Genomic DNA, 21,861 nt, shown 5'->3' with positions numbered 1-21,861 from the left:
AATGAAAGAGCACTGAGATGTGAATAAGTTACAAAACATAAAGACATGAACAACTACGTTGCTTACATGTTTGAATGCTCCTAGTAATAACCAGTTACCAGGGACTATCCTAAATATATGCATAGCATACGGTAGATTCAGCCAGTATAAGGACCTCAGGATCAACAGGATGCCCATATTTTTATCACTTTCTTTTGTGCCTCTAATTACCAGGGTTTAGTTGAACCGCAGCTCATGGGATGGACCCAGCTCACAGGATGGAGAAGACTGAGGGGAGACACACTGGGGTCTGCAGCTTCCTCCCGAGGGGCAGTGGAGTGGCAGGTGCTGAGCTCTGCTCTCTGGGACCAGTGACAGGACCCAAGGGATGGCTGGAGCTGTGTCAGCAGAGGGTTAGGCTGGGTATTAGGAAGAGATTCTTCACCCAGAGAGTGGTTGGGCACTTGGAAGAGACTCCCCATGCAGGAGGGCAGAGGTCATGGTCCCAAGGCTGTCAGAGTTCAAGGAGCATTTGGACAACACTCTCAGGGACATGGTGGGATTGTTTGGGTTGCACAGGACCCCTGTGCCAGGACTCCATGATCCTTGTGGGTCCCTTCCAACTCAGGATATTCTATGATTCTATGACCACAAGAGAAGCTAGCTGGCTCTCTCTCCCCTCCCCCAAACTTACTTTTCCATTCTTCAATCTCAAGTTCTCTGCTTTCAAAAGACTGGTCATAGGGGTCTGCCACTGGTTCATCGTCTGGATCATGATACTGAGCAAAGTAGGCGTGGGCCAGTGCTTCTGCTGCAGTGATGCGTTTGTCCGTGTCCAGCACCAGCATTTTCTCTAGCAAGTCCACAGCTGCAAGAGCACCAAAACAGAAAGGATTACACAGTGAGATGTGTGACAGTGCACTCTGAAATGTAAGCTTGTAAAAGCCCAATGTATATGAGGAATCTGTAGTTTCTCAGGACCCACCCATCACTCACGATTTCTTCCTTTTACACCCTTGGCCCACACATACTTTGTAAACTTGAAAACAGTACATAGCCCTGTTCTGTACTAGTCAGAACAAAACTTTGGGAATGTCTTTGTGTCCCAGGACATTCAATTTCAGGAAGAACACAGCATTTAATAAAACAAGTCTTACCCAGGGGATTGGCACCAATAAACACATTTTCAAAGTTCATTTTCGGCATGTAAGACAAAGACTGAATGTAGTTTCTTGCCTGTGGAAACAAATGCTCTGTTGAAGTATAATACAATCCAGCCACCAAGACAAAGTACTTTTCAACTATCCTAAAGCACTGGTTATTATAGTCTGTTTCCTTGCTTTGCCTTCTCTTTACTCACTCTGACAAGTACTAAGTGCATCAGCATTATCCTGTCCCAACTAGCAGGCACTCAAGACAGTAGAGGAAGAACTGACATTACTTGTGGTTCATGCAAGACTGAAAAGCAAAGAGGTACAGCAAGAGCTGACTCCCTGGAGTCCTAGTAAAGCTGTGTGCAGCGTGCTGTTCATTGAGAAGCTGCACAACACGGCACACAATACAAAACCAACTCACATCCACACTCTCTCGAGTCTCAGAAATCTGTGGTTGGGCACGCAGTGTCCAAATCTCGAGACTTTATTTAGTACAAAAATCTTGCTGAAGAGCAGGTAGTTAATTGCCCACCCCATGCCACATGCAAGCATAGAATTTATAGAAGAGGTGAACACTAAGTGAAGACCTGCCCTGCAAACCCCCTTCATCTGCTCAGATCTCACCTCATGGCTGGGCATCCTGTTAATGAGATATGCAGGGGGTGTTCCAGTCAGACGCATGATCTGCTGAAGCTGGTTAATATCTTAAGTGCCTAGTCAAGGGCTTTGTTAAAAACAGTGCAAAAACCATTTTAAACACAAAACAGTTGCATACAAAGCATCTCTTCTGCAAACCACAAGGCAAAAGCCATATAAGGCAGGGCCCACTAATTTTTTCAACTACCTGTGAGAAGTTAAGCAATTACCCTAGTGAACACTTGAAACAATAGAGGATCACTGATCAGTTGGTAACTGCCAGTACAGGAAGTATTTCTGTTCAATAAAAGCACTATTACACTCCAACATGGTTGCATTCACATTTCCCAAAAGTTTTAAGCCATCAGAGTAGATGTTTCCTTCAGCTGAAGCTACACCTCAAAATTCTTCCTAGGCCACTGAAGCTATATACAGCTTCAGGAAAATGAACAAAAATTAAAACAGAAACAAAACCTGTATCCTCTGCTGGTTACCAGCTTTTTTTTACCTCCTCCCTGCATGGAAAGTACTTTAGTTTTTTGTGGTGCAAAGTGAAACTGGCTCACAACTGACACCTTCTGAACAGCTTTGAATGCACTTTGATATGTGGGCGAGGTGAAAGAAAGCAGTAAGTGCAAAATTAGCAAAACACTAGCTTTGCATAAGACTGATGTCAGTGAACAGGGAAAGTGAGAGCAAGTAAAGTAATGCAGCAGAAAAACAATTTGTTATAGTGACACACTAAAGGCCCTCAAACACGTAATAGTTTTGCATTCCCCATATGACGGAAAAAAATTGTAGAAACAGTATTTTACTGGGTTTTTTTAACAGACTCTTGTTTCAGACCTCGGTAAGAGCAAGTTTTAACTATTATTGCACAATAAATATAATAAAAGACCCACTTCAACTTACATATGCAAACTAATCTTATGCTTAATTTAGTCAACCTTTCAGTTTATGTCTCTTGCTAGTCCCCTGTACTTCAAACACCAGACTGGTCTTAAGGTCAGTTCACAGAGCAACCAAAGCAACCTGCATTATTCAGTTCTAATCTCTCCAAAGGCAGAACATCCCAGGGCTTTTTAAATTGGTGGGATATTCAGCAAGTTGACCAATTTATTCAAATTTGCACTGTACATCTACCTTCTTCACGTGTAATCCAAGGCTAATCTCACATTTTGTATTTACAGTCACTGTTACAAGAACAGGAACATAAGCTGCAGCATTAAATCTTATCCCCACTCTCCACTGCTCTGATCCTCTGCTGTGCATCACAAACAGCAGTGACTTGCTGAAGCACTGCCAGTGACCCCTGTGCCAGCTCACTGCTCACTGTGCATTAACCTGCTACTCCCAACTGCTACGGCACCCCTTGCTCTACCGTTTATGCACTTCACCTTCACAAACAGGTAAAATTAAAGGCCATTTTTAACACTGTCTTTGCAGAAGTTCACAATTCAAGATTAGTACAATATAGCAAATGGCTGTTTTTTGCTATTACCTTGATAAAAAGGGCCCCATATAGCAACATCCTACATAGCACAAGTAGTTATATGCTCAGCAGACTATGCTGTGTGCCCTGGAAACAGCTGCTAGATACAGGCATCTAAAAGGCATTTTATGCTACAAAAACAAAGATAGTGGCAGCAGTGTTTCAGGACTTAATCACAGCACAGAAGGGACTGTGTGTGTTTACAGGATAACACACTTGCTCCTATTTAGAGAGATCCCTGGGTACATAATCTGGAGAAGTAATAATAGAGATAAGCCTCAAGCTCTTAGCTGTGAAAAATATTTCCCCAGTAATATCTGATCATACAATCCACAAACTGAAAGAAAAGTCACAAAGCAGTAAAATGGGAATATGAAAGGACAAAATCATACCATGGGCAGAGGTAAGAGGAATAAAGAACAGAAACACATAGCATAAGAACTCAAAGCCATCCAAGAGCAAAAAATTGCAAAAGAATTAAAATAACAGAAAATAAATCCCAACACATACTACAGAGAGACTACAAGAGAACAACAGACAAACTTGGGACTTCTGAAAGGGCAGATATCACAATCAAAGTGTAAACTCACAGACTCTGAGGAGATTTTCTTCAAAAGCTCAGGCCCTGGGGTTCCAACGAGTCTCAAAATGAGCTTCAACTGATCAATATCTAATGATGGACCATAAAGGAAAATGCTGGGAGAAATCAAAATGAAAAGCGCAACATATCACCCTATTAATGTTGAAAATTAATTCCTGCCAAGGCCTTGACTGAAAATCTATTTTAAGCAAACCATATTAATTCCTCTTGTTTACAACTGAATACCCCTTTATAACTCATCTCTCTATCAGACAGATTGAACATCTTGTCTACACATACAAAACATTCATTGAATCGGTCACTGCATCCTTAACTATTTTGGAGCAGAACTCTAAGCTTTTGCCCCACTGGCGCAGGATCAGTTCACATGCTCCCTTCACCCCTTCAGGCCCCACACCAAAGTGGCCGCAGTTAGCAGGATTAGGTTGCGTTAGTGACAGCTGAAGTAAAGCAGAAGGCTGAAAAGGGTAGGCACTAATATTAAAAAGAAATCCAAGGCCTTTTGTGAACACCTTCCAAGATAATTTAGCCACTTCTAAAACTTAGAAAGTAAGAAGATGATTGGCCCCTGCTCATAACCTCCGGCATTGCTTCACCTGAGCATGGGGTACAACTTTCCCAGGCCCAGAGCAGCTGGGCTGCTGCAGCTGCCAGAAGGTACTGGCCCCTGCCAGCCCCTGGGATCAGGAGGGCCAAAGCACCTGCACGTCCCCTTCTGCCCTCCAGACTTGCTGGAGCAGCAGAGAGAAACAGAATATGGACTCAGGTTTAATGTATCTATGTGGACAGCTCTCAGGACGTAACACTGCAGATGCAAAGAACATTTACTCCAGAACAGAGCTTCCACCAGGTCACATACCAGTCTGAGCTGTCCTCTTTAACAAAGCCTAAGTGACAAAATGTACAACTGAGTGGAGGAGAAAAATAGGTCCATCAAAGACACTGTTTTATGTCTAAAACTCAAGATAGTAAGGAGACAAAATATCTTTTTAGGAACCATTAACACAAAATCTCTCTTCTTCCCTGAATTATCCTCCATAGTGATTTCAGACTGTCTGTAATGTTTACATTTGCTTTAATTATACCAAACTAGTTACACATTTCCCTTGCAATAAAAGTAGTCTACTTACTAGACAACCTTTTTTCCTGGGATCAATGCCTTCCTGATGATTTAAGATACAGCTACCATTTCCTGTTAGAGTATCTTTTAATTTCAGTACTACAAGGAACTTCAAAAACTGTCACCTGTTTAAAAAAAACAAACTGAAAAACAACAACTCTGAGTTCCTGTAATACTGGCAAACTGTATATGAAGGAAATCACCAATATTTTGCTAAAACCTTCACATTTTGATGTAAACTCCGGTCTAAAAGCCTTGGAAATAGTTTGTCAGAACAGCTGATTTAACTTCTTACTTGTCAAGTTTCTTGGCCAACTTGTAGCTACTTAAAGCACTCACAACCTAAGCGTAAACCCAATGTATCTAGCTGGATTTAGCTTAGCTGAATTGCCAACTCTTAATTGTCAATGCTTAAAATGAAGTCAGAATACCCACTCACTGGTGTAGTGAGAAATAGCAGAGGGCACTATACTAACCACAACTGACTCTTAAATTGGCTTTTCTCCAGTGCTATTTAAAACAGCCCTTACATCTTTCATTCATTCTTGTGCAAGACACAGTTGTGTAAATTTCAACTGCTAACATGCCTCAGAAGTCACATGCCATACCTTAGTTTAAATATTTAAATTACTTTAAAGGCATTTAAAATCGTGTGCACCAGGTATGCCCACAATATTGCTGCCCCATTTACTACTGGAAGTTACTTGTGTAATATGCTTCAGTGACTTCTGAGATAAACAAGAGAAAACACAGGATGTGTAACTGGCACTGCCACAGGCCTGCCAAAATCCATCCCTGCTTCTAGTTTCAGGCCTGCCATCTATAGTCTGCTGAACTGCAGCATTCTTTAACTACAGGGCCTACCACATCCCAGAGAAATGAGCCATAAGCCATTAAAGACAGGAAAAAGATGTAGTAAATAGAAAGCAGAAGAAAAATACCACCACATGTGCATAGAGAAGGAAAGCACAGCATGCAAACCCCAAGTGCCATCTCCAAGATACTCCCAAGGACTGATGAGCCTCAGTGATTCTAAAATTCAGAAAACAACCTGCCATCACCATTAGCAGCAGACATCATAGGATTGTAAGAGCTTATCCAGACAAAGCAAAGTTCAAAGTTGTTTTAGCTGCCACCACAAGCAAGAATAAGACATAATAGAAGAATAGGTAATTTCAGACTGGTTAGTTATCATGAGACTCATACTACTGAATAGAAACAGTAATAAAAACACTCTTCAGAGTTTAAGGGAATACAGTCAACTTAAAACATACAGAAAAACAAAATTGGCTAAACTAGTCCAAACAGTTCTAGATATTCTTATTTTCACTTTATATGATTTTATGCGAGTCACACTATCAAAAAGAGTCAACTTTCCTACTTACTCGTGTGAATCATTCACATTACAAGAGCTGCAAAAATTTAATATACATGTTTAGCAGAAACTGATCTTGGTATAAGACAGATACAATAATACCAAAAAAAAAAGCCTCTATCTATGACTCATGCTAAAAGCCTAAAGGACTCTGATTTTCATTACCTCATTTTTTTGTCTCTGACTAGTCTTTCTCACAATCTTGCTCCCCTTCTCCACCTCCTGGCAGAGATCTCACCAATACTGGAAGTCCATCTTCCATCCAAATATTTCTACCCATAGATTACAATACAAATAATTCAATTACCTTGCATTCAGTTTTAAGTTAAGAGTACTGTAACAATACTGCAGAGCTAAGCCCATATTAACCATAGGGTTTTTTTTCCTAAGAGTATCTCAATTCTTGCTTTACATCAATGACAGCCATGTTCAGAATCTCTACAGATTAGGTCCTTCAGAACATTAAGTTCAGCATTAGTTTATCAGTGGTATAATCATCACAGACAGCATTGAAGATCATAATCTCAGAATACAACTTTATTACTTACCCAATTAAATAGACTGTACAGCTTACCCATACTGAAGCTTCTTACAAGTAACAGATGCATCTCTGCGCCGTATAAAGAAATATGTGATAGACTGTAAATAACATCACACCATTTCTGCCAGATTCTTGGTGAAAGGGACCAACACTTCAAACAAAAGAACCATCTAAACAGAAGGACGATCATCCTGAGAAGCCATTACGTATTCTGTCACTGTCCCTTTAATTTTAGAAATGTGAAGCTCTAGAGTCGAAAAAATGAACATCTTGAGACCAAAAAGCAAGAATTTCAAATTTTCAGTTGTCAAATAGGAGCAATTTCCAGCTTCCTGAACACATGGAACGCAGAATCAAGTTGCCTCCAACTGCAAAGAGAATTTTCTAGAACTGCAGTGGATTTGGACATACTGCAAGAGGCAAGCAATACTTACTAGAGGCAAGCTAAATATACCTTGAATTACATATGTTAATAGTATTTGCAAAGTCACTAAGTCAGCAGTTGTATAGAGACACTGCAGGAGGAACACAGGCCTCAGCAAATCTGTGGGTACAAAGAAGTTATTAAGAGCCCAGAACTATCCAACAGTGTCTAAACCTGGAAAATTTCTTAAAAACTTTCTTCTAAAATCACACATATATTCAAAGAGCCCTCCAAGACAGGAATAAACTAGAGCCAACTGTTATCTAACTTCTGCTTGCTGTCTTTAGATGTCAGCAAAACTGGGATGAAAGCTGACAGCTTGGGTCCTTTCTAGATCCTTGGATGAGTGTTACATGCACAAACAAGATTCTGAACCAACGCTGCTCCCCTTATAGTTCTAACTTCACAATCAAAAAGCGTATACATTTACCTGAAGTGGGAAACCACACACACAAACTGTAAGAACTACAGTACTACAAAGTTTTGTCTAAAATGGGAAAGGATTGGGCCTTATTTTTCTTAAATCTCACCATATTTTCTTAAATCTCAGAACAGAAAAAGCATTTAATTAAAAAGCATTGCTGCCATTTGTGGAAGAAATCGTGCATTTAAAGTAAACAATCACAAGCATCTGCTGGGAGATATAACTTAGTGAAGTATAACAAAGCAAACAATTTAGATCCCAGAAGTAAACTCTATTTTGCATTGCAGATATTATTGGCTATAATTTACAGCTAAGAACACAGTTGGAGAAAAAAAATTCTCAGGCTTGGAAGATCACTGTTGTTCAAGTCATAAAGAACTCATCATGAAGGATTTGTTACACACTGCAAATCCTATTAGCAAATATTTTAGCTGCAAGTGTCAAGATTTTTAAAATCTAAAGTGCCACTGTTAGAGTGGCAGAGTCAAATAATGGCAACAGCTGAAAGACTTTTGCTTTGTTTGAATCAACAATCCTTGATCTCTCAGTTTTTCTTGAAAGAAACAAATCTGTTCAAAGCAACCTACACATGCTCAATCAGTGGATAGAAAGAGAGCAACTTTTTTTCTAGCTTTGAAGTCACTTTTGTTTTAGTTCAGTTTCTGTCTGACAACAGAAATATACAGCAGAGATGACTACAGAGTGGAATACAATCAATTCAACAAATATGGAGACAAATTATGAGATGAAGACAACCAGAAAAATAGGGAAGAGGATAAAGTTACAGCACACTGAAAAGGGAGGTTACTGTGTCAAAGCTGGAATGAGAGCCTTTTCCTCGAGATGCTTTCTGAAGGCAACACAGTAAACAGAAGGCCAGCACTTCCAACACTAGTGTTCTTTTTATCAAGTGCTAACATATTTGAATTAACAGACATAAATACTAATAAATTAATAAAAGCTACTAAAATAAACAAACTGTGGCTGAAATAATAAACTTTGGTCAAAGGTGGGCAATGTACTTTTCTCTGGCAAATGAAGTCCTCTAGGCAATGAAAATTCTTGCCAGTAGTAAATTACCCTGCTATGCTGTGTGCCTGAATGGAGAAAAGCTGTTAAGAGCAACAATTTGCATCAAGTCTCAGTTCCAACTTCCCAGGGAAAATGTGACCAAATCTCACAAACTGTTCTCATAAATTTGCCAAAGTGTACTACCCAGTCCACTTTGATAAGGCCAAAAAAAAATAATTTTGAAAAGACATTATTCAAGCTTGATTTTCATATCAGTACAAGCATGCTGTGAAAGAAGGCTCACAGTCTGTTTACAGTCAGGTGTGGAAGCAGAACCTTAACATTTCAAAGCAGTTTTAATGAGAACCTTGGCACTAAAGAGTCTGCAAACCCACTGCTTTCACAGCATACCCACAGGACAAAGAGAAGCCAGAAGGGATGCTTCACATTTGCTAGAAACCTGAAGCATGACAGGATTCTCAGCAGACAGCCATGCAGGTATTTTCTACAAACTCAACTAATAAATTTAAATGAACTTAAAGGAAAGTAACTCCCAGAAACAAACAGTGTGTAAGTAATTCTAGGGATGCTAATAAATAGGAACAGATGTGCAGCAAAATCAAGAACTCACCTCATCATACTGGAATAGAAGCCATTAATTTGAAAACAAACAAAAAAGTACACAACCAAACACACAACTTATTTCTTGTCAAGCATGTGAAAATGAATATCTCTAACTTCCATTTAAAAAAATATATTACTTCTAAAGGATACGGTCTGTACCAGGGAACAATGTTCTTCCAGTCAACAGTTCAGCCATAATGCATCCCACTGACCAAATATCAACTGAACAAAATAAAATAGAAAACAAAACAACATAATGCATGAAAATACAATCTCAGTAGAATCACCCTGTCCAACTACTGCAAACAACTCCACCCTTAAATAGTCTCATGGCATTGAAGCAATCTGAAATACACTGCAAGCTAACTAATACAGTTCCATAACTGTGTCATCTAAAACTTGTACAAACAACAGAATACTAGATCAGGCAACTCTTCCTTCTAGAGAATAACATGAACTGAACACCAAAGAGCTGGGGACGAATCTATATAATCAGAGGATGAAACCTGTCCAAGACAGCTCTGAGAAACGAATTTGCACTTCGCCTTACATAAATTCTATCCAAACAACCACCAACTATTATACCAGAGATATAAGACAAGCCTATATACATGCAAGAGGAAAGAAAAAAAAAACAAAAAGAAAAAAATATTGATGTATGAAATTGGGGTAGCACATTATTTTGTATGGTGCATATGCTGTCCTGTACAAGAACCATTCTCAGCCTTTGTTTTTTCTTCTCTGTGCCTGATCTGCAAATAGGAAGTGCGGTGTGCTGGAGAGAAGATACTGGAAACTGTGAGGAAGATAAAACTCTGAACAAGTGGCTAACAAGAGAGGAAAGGATAGATTTATATACTTTTCAATCATTTCTTCACAGCATAACTGCAGACATTTTTCAGTGTATTCCCAGCAGCTTCCTAAAAGCACACCTTCTCCTCATCCAGATCCATTCCAGTCACTTACTTTAAAAACTACTGTGCTAGGGAAAACAATGGATAAATGCTGACAATATTTTACTGATTGCAGTTTCAAAGGTTCAAATTTAAAGCAGTCTTGTCAATGCTATCACAATGATTCTTGACTTACATCTGACAGACTGTGGTTCAAATACCAATTCTATGACTTGCTTCTTTTAAGCTCCCTTACTAAAGCATAATTACCATGACTGCCGACTTATTCCATCAAATGGAAGGGAGCATGCACAAGGACAATCTCTCTGTTCCCCACCATTCAGAAACTGAAAAGCCTTGTGTTAGTTAGAGGCATTACCTGTCTGGTTGTAATGCATCCAGTTCAGCATGATTTCAGGGGCCCTGTACCACCGGGTAGCCACATAACCCGTCATCTCATCGTCTGTGTGTCGGGCCAAGCCAAAATCCAGGATCTACAGAAAAGACATACACCAACTACTGCAGTGGAACAATGCAAACCAGCTGGAGCAAACAATCAAGCAATCACTGGAATGGGGAGAAGAAAGGTAGTGGAGCTGCAAAAACAGATTATGAAACCAAATTTCACAACCAGTTAAAATACACTAGCCTAGAGCAGTATAGGACTCGACAATAAGAATTACGTCTGGATATCTTGTCTCCAAAGCAACTAAACCCAAACTAAATCTATTAACTCTTCACTTTCATTATGATTCATTAGAAACACAGAAACAGATACAGAAAACACATCCTTACATCTCTTTACATCTGGGAAGCACATTAGTACCTTGGGCTACAAAGTATTTTCAAAAGGAATTATTTTGACCCTTTAATTGCAAGGGACATCCACACAGCATTCACTCAAATCTCAGTCAAACCAATCAGATCTTGTGATTACATTACCTTTAGCTCACAGTCTTCATTAACAGCTAGGTTACTAGGTTTTAAATCCTAAAAAATTAAACATCAACAGTGTTGTTTCACAAGTCTGAAGTAGATAAAAATATAAATGCAGATAGAAATATAGATTCTAACTCAGTGTAAATACCAACTCTGGGTAAAGTATTTTATCAGAGAGTCAGAGATCTGACATCCTCAGATGTGTCACATATAAGCAAAAATGCATAAAGGATTATTGCAAAACCAGTGCAATATATGTATATTAATAGAAAAGCTGCTTCACAAAGATACAAGCTGAACACAGGCAGAAACAGAAGTTACAGATCTTGATAATCACTTCCCATGTTTAATCTTTCTACTATTTACCCAAACTAAGTCTCAGAAAATTTCTTCTGGCTTCAATCAGTGCTACATGGTAAAATTCTCTGCTTCATTTTTTAAAAACATTGTTTCCTGTACCAAAACAATCTTAGAACAAACACTCACCCTGTGTATTATGTCAGCTGAATGGATGTACTGTAAAAAAAAGATGATAAATTTTATATAACATTCCAAGTAGCCTCCTTTTCATTTCTTCGGTAGAAAATATTGCCCTACACCAGCCCACACAATTCAAATGCTACAGCTTGTCTGCAGAAGGACCTGGCTGTGTCTGTAAGTTTTAAGTAGGTAGGTGTTCCAGTTTGTCTCTCATTAGGAACACCCAGGAGTGCTGGCACCTGAGTGGAACCACACAAGTAAACAAAACTGAAGAAAGGGCAAATTCATAGTCAGAGCAGATTGGAGGGCATCAGTTCACAGTTTTCCACACTCTGCCCACAGGAATACACAAAAATGATAGGTAACCTTACTGATGTAGAGCTCCAAAGAGCTATAAAATGAAAGAACGATAATATAAAGTTATCCTATGATACATTAGGAAAGTTACAGAAGCCCCACTGTGTACTCACAAGAATCTCTGAGGACATAACACTCCTCAAGAACTTGCACCTCCTGTTGATGAGCATTTGGGTAGGACAGATGCACATACCTTCAGTCCCCGAAGAATCTGGTATATGAGAAACTGCACATGGTCATCGGTGAGCTTCTGGCATTTCACAATGTTGTTCAGGTCTGCTCCCATAAGGTGTGTCACCAAGTACCTATTATCAGAAGGAAACACGTGGGCTATGAAGCAATCTCTTCAACAGGATTAGGATAAAAATTCTCTATGCATCTCCAGTAGCAGGGCTGACTGTCCCAAAGCATGTTAATGAACAAAATATGTCCACAACACTTTAAATAATGTAGCAGATTAGTACACTGATTCCAACAGCACTGGTCAATAAAACACACCAAGTGAACAAGTCTGACAAGGGCAATAGCTTAGAATGTCCTAGTATCTTTGTGCTGGAATTCAGAATTATTTGTGAAGGATGGCAGATGAATTAAGGTGTTAAGTATTTCTGTAATAATCTGGGAGACATAAAAGAAGATACAAAAGGTATTTTGTTGCAGTCTTCAGAGAAGTTACCTACACATCATTGAATTCTTCTAGTGACTTGGCAGGGGTGAACACATCCAACAAGCCAATCACCTAGAAAGAAAATAGTAAAGTTGTTAAATCTATTCATAGCATAATATGATACAATTACTAAGATCCTTTGTGGCATAGAATCTACTCCTTCCAGTAGATGTTTTTATTTCCATCTGCTCAGCGTTGTGCTTTATGTAAACTAACAAGGCCTTCTGAAACTTGAAAATAGAATGCAGATGCACTTGAGTGCTCTGCAGGTTCATTTACTTGCTCAAGATCATAATGAACTAGACTACATACAGGATATAGAAAACTACCTTATGCTCAAGCCCCTTAAACTGCCATACTTTCCAGTTTTGCTGATGTGTTCTGTGCCACATAAAACCAAGTTTTTTTCTTCTAAACTGAGATCTGAATAGTCAGGACAGTAGCACTAATATGCCTGCCTGAACCAGCTCTGTGCATCTCTGCATCTGCAGAATTTTCAAATCACAACCTAGATAACCTTCCCACAAATAGATAATGGTATGATGAACTGGTAATATATATATATTCATATATAAACAACTTAACTTCCATTTATTCCTTACTCTTAAAGCTACATAGGCTCTTTGCAATACTAATCCAAAAATATTAATGAATGCTAGACACAGTTGTAGTTGTAGCCACAAGTTAATTTTCATTGCTTACGTTTATTAGCTTTATTTTTTTTAAGCAATAGATAATCAAAGCTTTCCTATTTGGAGAATATTTCAGCTATGTGAAAAAGTCCAGAAAAAAAACCCAGGGGACTGCTGGGACTTTTTACAAGGGCATGTAGTGATAAGACAAGGGGTAATAGCTTTACACTGAAACAGAGTAGATTCACATTAGATATTAAGAAGAAATTCTTCCCTGCGAGAGGGGTGAGGCACTGGCTGTCCAGAGCAGCTGTGGCTGCCCCATCCCTGAAAGGGTTCAAGGTCAGGTTGGACAGGGCTTGGAGTAACCTGGTCTAGTGGAAGGTGTCCCGGCCCTTGGCAGGGGAGTGGAACTGGATGATCTTTAAGAACCCTCCGACCCAAATCATTTGATTGTTCCATGGATATTAAGCAGGATCAAATGTTACCTCTACTGTTGAGACAATGGTATTACACAGAGGCAATGAGGAACAATTATTGACAGTAATACATCCATCCATCAGAACTTCCAATCATGTTAGCCACACTTAAAATGTCAAGAAGATTTATGGGATACCAGCCGCTGACTGTAGTGATGAGAAGCCACAAAACACAACCACCACTGCCACAGCAGAAGTTCTGAACAGACCATCCAAAAAGAACCTTACGATGAACCTTTGCTTGCTTGCTTGTTTTTATTGTGCTAGATAAAGGTCCTAGCTTTGCTCAGCTCATATCCAAAAAGTACTTCCCTTCTGCCAAGTCAGAGTTCACTGGACAAAAGAAACTGAGAGCCTTTCTTTCTTCTTGACCTTTTGACAGCAGCACCAAGGGCACGTGATGAGACTTTTTGCTCCATTGCATGTAATGCTTGTTCCGAACAGTTTGCAGTGTATAAATATGTTGGTGTGTTAATGTCACACACACAAGAAATGGGTCAGCCAACTCTGTTCTATACCGAATGCAACTTATATCAAAAAATAGTTCAACATAAACTTTGTCACATTCTATTTTGTTTCCTTGTTGATAATTTAAGTGGATCGCTTGTATGAAAAGCCATCTAATTTCCACCCCTTCACCACCACCCCTTTTTTCCCCTCTATTTTGCCTACAGGAATCTAGTGAACATCTACTTCCCACCCTTCTGATACAGGCAAGCCAAAACAAGTATTAAAAACCCTCCAGAAGCCACTAAAAACAAACTTTGGGATTTTTTTTTTAAATAAATGCTTAACATAACAAAAACTGCAATTTACTACAGCAAGCAAACACAAGAATGTAAGTGACATCACTTGTGTCCCAAACCTTTATGACAGCATGAGCTTGCTAAACTGTAATTTCAAGATTATATTCTATAGAACATTTAAGATTTTTTAACACAAAATTGGCTATTGTGGGGGTTTTCTGGGGTTGGTTTGTTATTTTTACTCTACATGCTTTTTTACAACTATAATCCCTTGGACTACTGCAAGCTTTGTATTTAGCATTAGGAAAAAATCATATGCAGCAAGATCTTAAATACAATCATGATGGATGCTCACTGGATAGTCCAACTTCAGAGAAATATTTCATACCATCTCCTTCAACTTACATTTTCGTGTTTCATGTGCTTAAGCAACCGCAGCTCTCGGTAGGTCCTTTTGGCATGGATGATGGACTGAAATGGTCGGGACAGCTTCTTCACAGCCACACGCAACCCAGTTTTTGTGTCAAAGGCAGAGCTACAACAAAGAGTAATCAAATTATCCAAATGAATTCTTTATAAATGCCTTCAAATCCACACTTAGAAACTCTAGGCAGCAGCTATCTAGATACTGAGTCACAGTCAACACCGTTTCTGCAATGAAAATAATTTCTAGGTATCCTGGTCCATAACCTGCATTCCCACCCAAAATCCCCACATATTTACACAACTGTTGGTTTCTACAGAAAATGTTTGAGACATGTCCATACAGTAAAGGGTCTTGTCCATACAGTAAAGGGAAATTTTGTAGAAAAAAAAGAAATGTTTCTGACTTTGCTGTCTAAAGTGCTCTTAAACATAAATATGTAATAAAGTTCTGGAAAGAGGGAGAGTACTTGTAAATATTATCACAATTCCTAAACATACTTTCATATGCCACACTTCATCACAAAATGCTAAGCTCAAGATACTACCATTCATGGATTTAAGTCCATACAAAAATCCAAGACTTATGCCTAGTAAAATCATATATGACTGTTGTTAACTATGATTGAAGCAGAAATCAAATTTCTTTGGTAAATCACATCCAATCCTAAAGTTCTGTTATACAAAAATGCACGTGAATAAATGATAATTAGCTGTACAATACCAAAACTTGTCCCTTTAGCAGAAATTTTGTACAAATAGGTTTGGGGTTTTTTATGCTTTGTACTGTAAAATTATCTTTTTTTTAAGTAAGTCCTTATATAACTTATAAAGCTCTGGTCTGTCCAAAAGGAAGGAGAAGGAGAAAGGGAGGATGTGAAATCAAGGTAACGCTTGACTCAAGACAACAAACATGAGGAGAGTATAGAATGAAGAAAGTCATAGAAGTACAATATTTATTTTCCTGCTGCATTATGATTCAGGTGAACTCCTGCTTCCATCTAAAAGTGAGTATGCACTAGTTCTTGATAAACATCAAGCAAAAAGGAATGCTACACATTTATAAATGTAAGGTGAAATGTAAAGCTTAACTAACAGAAAGATCAAAACCAATCAAAAAAGTAACCCTAGAACAAACCCACAATTGCCCAGGCAACCCACAATGCCCACTCCTGCCAAAGCAGCTATTTGAAATAAATGTAGTTGTCATTTATTCTTAAAGCAATCAACTGGAATTAACCTGCAAAAAGACTTCTTAGCTCAAAGTTGCCCAGTTTCCAAGGAACTTCGTAAATGAGGCTCATGAGAAATAGAAAACACAGTACCAGTTCATTTCTGCAGAGAGGGATCCTTTCCCCAGGTCCTGCCAGAGAATGGAAACACCCACTGTGCACAGTGGAAGAAGAGTATCTCCTTTTCTATAAAGGGCATACACACAGTGGAAAGAGCTCTCTGGAAAACGTACAGGAGTACAGACAGCAAGTCACAGGAGCACCAACCTGCCACAGCTGAATTACTGAAGCTACATCATACTGGCTCAAAGAATGCCCAAGAGCAACTGCTTCCACACATGTTATCCTTTACACCCCACTCAGCTTGAGTAGACGAAAGAAGACATTAAGCATTCATTTTTTAATCCTTATTTGAAATTAGTAAGTTCTCACACACCACTAGAAAAATAAATATTTAAGCTGCAACACTTCATGAAATACATACACCATTTTGCAATATACCAAGATCCCTAATTCGGCCTGAAATTACATTGACAATATTTTACTGATACATAAGGTGTTTTCTAGGACTTAGAGTAAAAATAAGATTAGTTATCATAATTCAACACATGCTGTTGTGAATTAGTCATGAATCTTTATCGGTTTTCAAACATTTCAGGTACAAAATGCAGCATATACCAGTAACTCTTTCATACTGATGGTTTCCAAGATATTGAGAAGATTTCAGAGCCATCAGACATAACATAAGGTGTTTCAGGGTCCAAATGAAATTCAATTTCATCTTTTTTTTTAATGACAATTTTTGGGGCTGTATCAAGTTATTATGCTGCTATAGTAGCTGTACAATGCCCAAGAGGAATTGCCATCAGCAGCACTGCAACAGTGACACTGTGCACAAGCTCAGGAAAGAAAGTTTTGTATTACTGCACATTCACAATCTAGACTTACTCTTAAAGTCAGAAGACTAAGTTTGGTCACATTTGAGGCCTAAAGACTATTTCCCTACAGATAAAAGCATGCTGAGTAATTTTCTGCCAATATAGATAATCTGTCTAATGGTTCTCATGGAGCTACAGGACAGCTGTCAGTTGAAGAGCATTTTGAAGAACATGAATCTGGCTTCCATCACAGACTTAAAAGAGCTGCATAACACTGATCATATTTCAGCTAACGAAGCCCAATTGGGTAAAAAAATTGCATGACGTACAGTTTTAAATCTCTTTTAAAACAGGATCAGCACAAATTCAGAATTTATCATACATTTTTTAACCTCTTACATAGTACTGTGCTATGGCAAATGAATTGCATCCACCTCACCCTAAGCGAGCTAGAATTACAATTCTGAGCTAACCTGAATTAAACCCAGAACATAAAAGGTAGAATAAAACAAATATTTTAGAGAACCTATAAACTGATCCAACTTAGATCTTAGAAGCAACATTTGAAGTAGTCTGAGAAACTAAAGTATGCACAAAATTACTTATGAACACAATTTATTTAAATACGAGATAATCAGAAAGATTATTTTGCAAAGGCTATTTTGCTAAATAGTATGCTGCACATTGCTAGTGCAAATACCTAAGCTGAGTATCTTCAGTGGTACCTTTGAAGTTAATTTATATACCCCCAGTCACAGACAGAAAAACACAGTTCTTAGTACCTGACAGTTTATTATTAACACCAGTCACTTCTGAGTTCAACCTGCACCTGCATTTCAGTCAGTTACCCTCCCAACACACTATCAAAGTTGTAAATCTCATTTTCCTCTGCTACACTAGCTTCTGCTTCTAAAAAAGTTGCAATAAAAATCTCCCTATAGGACAGATGTCTTCACACTAATTTCACTTCTTAATATAAAAAGTTCCCATAAAGCTCAAACTACTTGCTAGCATTTTCAGAGCTCTGCCCATGGCTTTTCTGTGCCTGCCCTTCTCCTACTTGATTCTTCCTTCCTCACACATCTTCTGCTAATCCTGTCTGTATGGCTGCTTCCTCCCACTCGGTTTTGTAGTTCTTTTCATATCACTCCTCACATAACTACCACACCTTACAGGAGAAGCAGGCACCTGTCCCTTCAAGCATATACATGCTTTAGAGGTACCTGCATGCTTCTACAGAGGTGATATTTAGGGTTGTTATTTAATTCCCTCTGGAGCCTGATGTTTTAAAATTTCTTAAATCCATATGTTTGTTTGGTAATTATCTCAGTATCCAAGACATTCAGACTCACTGTTAGTACAACTGTGGGTTGAAATGGGAAGAAATCATAGGTTTTGCAAGGATTGTATCACCTGACAGTCTACCAAAAAAACCCAAAACCAACAAAACCAAATTTAAAAAAATCTTATGCAAGATTTTGAGGAAGAATAAGTTTTGGCTGTTCAATTGCTTTCCAAATTAATTAAGGCCATACAGACAGCTTGCAAAGAATTAAACCAGATCCATTATTTTACACAGGTATCAATATAACACACAAACAGCAGCTGCTAAAAATACAACTACGAAGTAAACTAAGAGTATACTGAGTGTGCCTTCACAGCATTTTAGAAATTGATGGCAAAAATTATCAAAACACTGTTTTGCTTAGCTTAGAACTGGCTGAACTAATGCCACATGCCCAGACTTCTCACCAGCACACACAAGAAGCAAAGCAATCCTCCAACTAACCTGTGAGTCACCCATCAATCCCATCTCTGTTCAGCAACTTCCCACTGCAAGATGTTGTATTGTCTAGGCCCCTCTCCTCCTTAAATGAAACATTACAAGACTGATACATCAGGAACCCTTTTTTTTCCAGTGTAGGCCTGGTTACAAAACCTTTTTCACACAAAAGACTATGTTGCATGAATATACAAAACTGATGCAAGAATAAATGAAATACCATTTCACACAACAGATGTCACAGCAATTGTTATATGACTTAGTAAGAATCAATGGGAGGATACATACAGATTTTTCTCCAAGTTTCAGAACTGAATTCCTACTTGCATCTCCACGTATTTCCATTTCTTAAAACAGATCTTGAAAAATACCTGAGCTGGCCATTTGAACATCATTCTTCCAATACCGCACACCATCCTTTGAAAAAAACTGCAATATTTGCTCTAACTTCAGGCACGTGTCTCAGGCTCCCCGCAGAAAATGCCTCTCTCTCCATCCACTGACTACACAATAGTCAAGTTCGTGTATTAGGGTGTTCCTACTCACAACAGACATCCAAAGCACCCGACAGCTCCATAGTCTAAGTGATTCATCTATTGGCTTAATTCTTTCTTTTTTATTAATTTTCCCCTCCACTATATAGAAATCCCTCATTTTCAAATGCCTCATCTTGGCAACTAAATAAACAACAGAGCATTTTACTACAGTTAAATATGATCATGCAGCAAATATATACCAAAGTATATTTAAGCATTTGGTTTAAGGGTGGTTAAAACCCCACTATTTACTATCCCAACAAAGATACACCAAACTCAAAGTCTCAAATGAAACCAGGTAACTTTTTACTGGGGAGAAAAAAAAAAATCTCTAAAGGGATAGAGAGCAGGACAAGTCATTGCAGGAATATCCTAAATAATATGAATCACCACTTGTAGCTTAATAAACTTACATAAATATGTGAAGACTTTTGTTTGTTGATTTTTTTAACTCTGACATACTTTCCATATCACTAGTCTTTTTGAACTATATATTTTCTGAAACCTATTTTTAGAAGAACATACAGGAAGCTATTAACATGGACTGTAGAAAGGCTCATATGCCACATGTTTGAAATTGCTTCCAATACAACACTGTTTCATCTGGTCTGAACACAGTTGCACAATCTTTGAAAGTTTTGACACAGCAAAACAGGAAATTCACGATGCAAACTTTAGTTACTGGTTATGAAAACAAGCTTTGGAACTATTACACACAGTGGAGATTGTGGAGAGGGGGAAAAGAGGAGTGGGCTAGACAACACAGAATCAGCCTTAAAATACAATATACAAGGCACTGAGCAAATTAATCTACCATTACATTTCAGGAGTTACATAACTCTGTGATACTTACAGGGGTATTTATCAGCTCCATCAACAAGGCCCTTCTTTCACCAAACAAAACCTGTCTACTCCCTTCCAATCAAAACCATTCTATGATTCTATTAAAAAAAAAAAAATCAACAAGTATACTGGTTAATCTTGCCACAAAATTGACCAGCCATTTTTTCTTTTATGAAATGGAGGCATTTGCATACTTGAGGCTCAGCATTTTAAGAAATGCACGTCATTTCAGCTCAACTTACCAACAATTTCATAACTGAAGAAGTTAAGAACAGCTGAGAGCAGTTCATTAAAACCATAGCACATGCAAAATTCTTTACTAGCATGCATCCCTCCTTATAATAAAATTGATACTCATGATATAAATTTTTTATTAACACTGTGTTAATAAAAAATATGCATGCCAGCTCAAACACAACAGCAGAGCAGATGTGTAATCATTACGCACCCATATTTGCAAATTCTGATCACACTCTGACAGAACCAAAGAACATAGAATGAAAAACAGAATGACTGTGTGGAAGATGTTTCTTAGGAAAGGGAGACAGTCATCTGTGAGCGCTATACAGCTCTACTAAATGACTGCTAAAATCTAGCTGTCAAACTGATCCAAATACTACTTTGTCTTTAAGATTAAGCAATGCATGCAACTCCATTTATGTTTAATGATCCAACATATTTCAGCAGAGCAACTACAAATTAAGGATGTGCTGTATTTCACACATGTAGCCTGTTTTGCTCCTATTAAGTAAGAATTAAAAACTAAACTCTTCAAACTCGCTGTATTTCTGCAGGATTCATACCAGGACTTTACTCTCCCAGGGAGAACACACTGCAGTAATTTTGTCCTTCTACAGCAATAAAAGGAGTTTTCCTGTGTTCGCCTACTAATGCCAAGAAAACATCGGTACTTGTACACCCACTACAAGTCAGGGATACAATAACAGTCCTCGTAGCCTCCCCTCTACTTCTCCCTGCCTATCAACAAATTCCATTTACAATACAATTGCCTCAAATATAATCTATTCTTCACGTCCAGAAAGAAACTGCGACAAGAGCTGCCAGGCCCTCAGCTCTGCAAAACCAGCTATGGGAGACTTACCAGGCTCCATGCCTCTCCAGCCCCCACCTACTAACTGCAAGAAGGCACAGCGAAATATGTCCATATGAGATCATTCGGGGCGGGGGGACTGGGACGACACATTATTATCTTCCCCTACAAAAATGTTTCAGTACCACCTGCCGTGTGGTGCAATCCCCAACGCATTCCAAAGACAAGACTGCGGCTTCCCGGCAGTACCGCTCTTAAACCGTGAGGAAAACTGTTCAACAGGAGACTGGTAAAAAGCTGAGGGAGAGGAACTCCCAAAGGACAAGCAAGCTCCGCTCGCCGCGGTGCCCGCCCCGCACGGATCCCGCCGCGGGTCTCTGCAGGGCAGAGGGGGGGGCAGCGACCTAACGTGACCTCCTCCGCACACCCCGGTCCCCTCCCAGCACTCACCAGACGGAGCCGTAGGCCCCGGAGCCGACCGGGGAGAGGTTCTGGTAACGCTCGGGCACCTCCCACACCGTCTTGTTCAGCTCCTGCCGGT

General features: G+C 38.9%; 1 protein-coding gene across 2 annotated transcripts in view; it reads right to left on the bottom strand.

The window, feature by feature from the left end:
• The window catches only part of LOC103767175 (mitogen-activated protein kinase 14), a 22,562-nt gene extending 707 nt beyond the window's left edge, over positions 1-21,855 (bottom strand). Inside the window, exons 1-11 of one of the 2 annotated variants that reach the window (XM_018079703.3) lie at positions 21,771-21,855; positions 14,980-15,109; positions 12,731-12,789; positions 12,244-12,355; positions 11,700-11,729; positions 11,217-11,264; positions 10,654-10,768; positions 9,532-9,603; positions 3,852-3,931; positions 1,137-1,215; positions 674-847 (exon numbers count right to left, since the gene is read on the bottom strand). In XM_018079703.3, coding sequence (XP_017935192.2) covers positions 674-847; positions 1,137-1,215; positions 3,852-3,931; positions 9,532-9,603; positions 10,654-10,768; positions 11,217-11,264; positions 11,700-11,729; positions 12,244-12,355; positions 12,731-12,789; positions 14,980-14,994 — 784 coding nt within the window. In that variant the 5' untranslated portion in view covers positions 14,995-15,109; positions 21,771-21,855. Of the gene's footprint in view, positions 1-673; positions 848-1,136; positions 1,216-1,757; positions 1,838-3,851; positions 3,932-9,531; positions 9,604-10,653; positions 10,769-11,216; positions 11,265-11,699; positions 11,730-12,243; positions 12,356-12,726; positions 12,790-14,979; positions 15,110-21,770 lie in introns of those variants that run through there. The other variant, XM_018079702.2, reaches the window with a different exon arrangement.
• Between the last annotated feature and the right edge of the window lie 6 nt (positions 21,856-21,861).

Source organism: Manacus vitellinus, unplaced genomic scaffold (assembly GCF_001715985.3).
Source record: "Manacus vitellinus isolate BGI_N305 unplaced genomic scaffold, ASM171598v3 scaffold_47_pilon, whole genome shotgun sequence".
NCBI lineage: Eukaryota > Metazoa > Chordata > Aves > Passeriformes > Pipridae > Manacus > Manacus vitellinus.
Note: the sequence above shows the minus strand (reverse complement) of the source record. Positions and strands in the feature narration are given on the sequence as shown.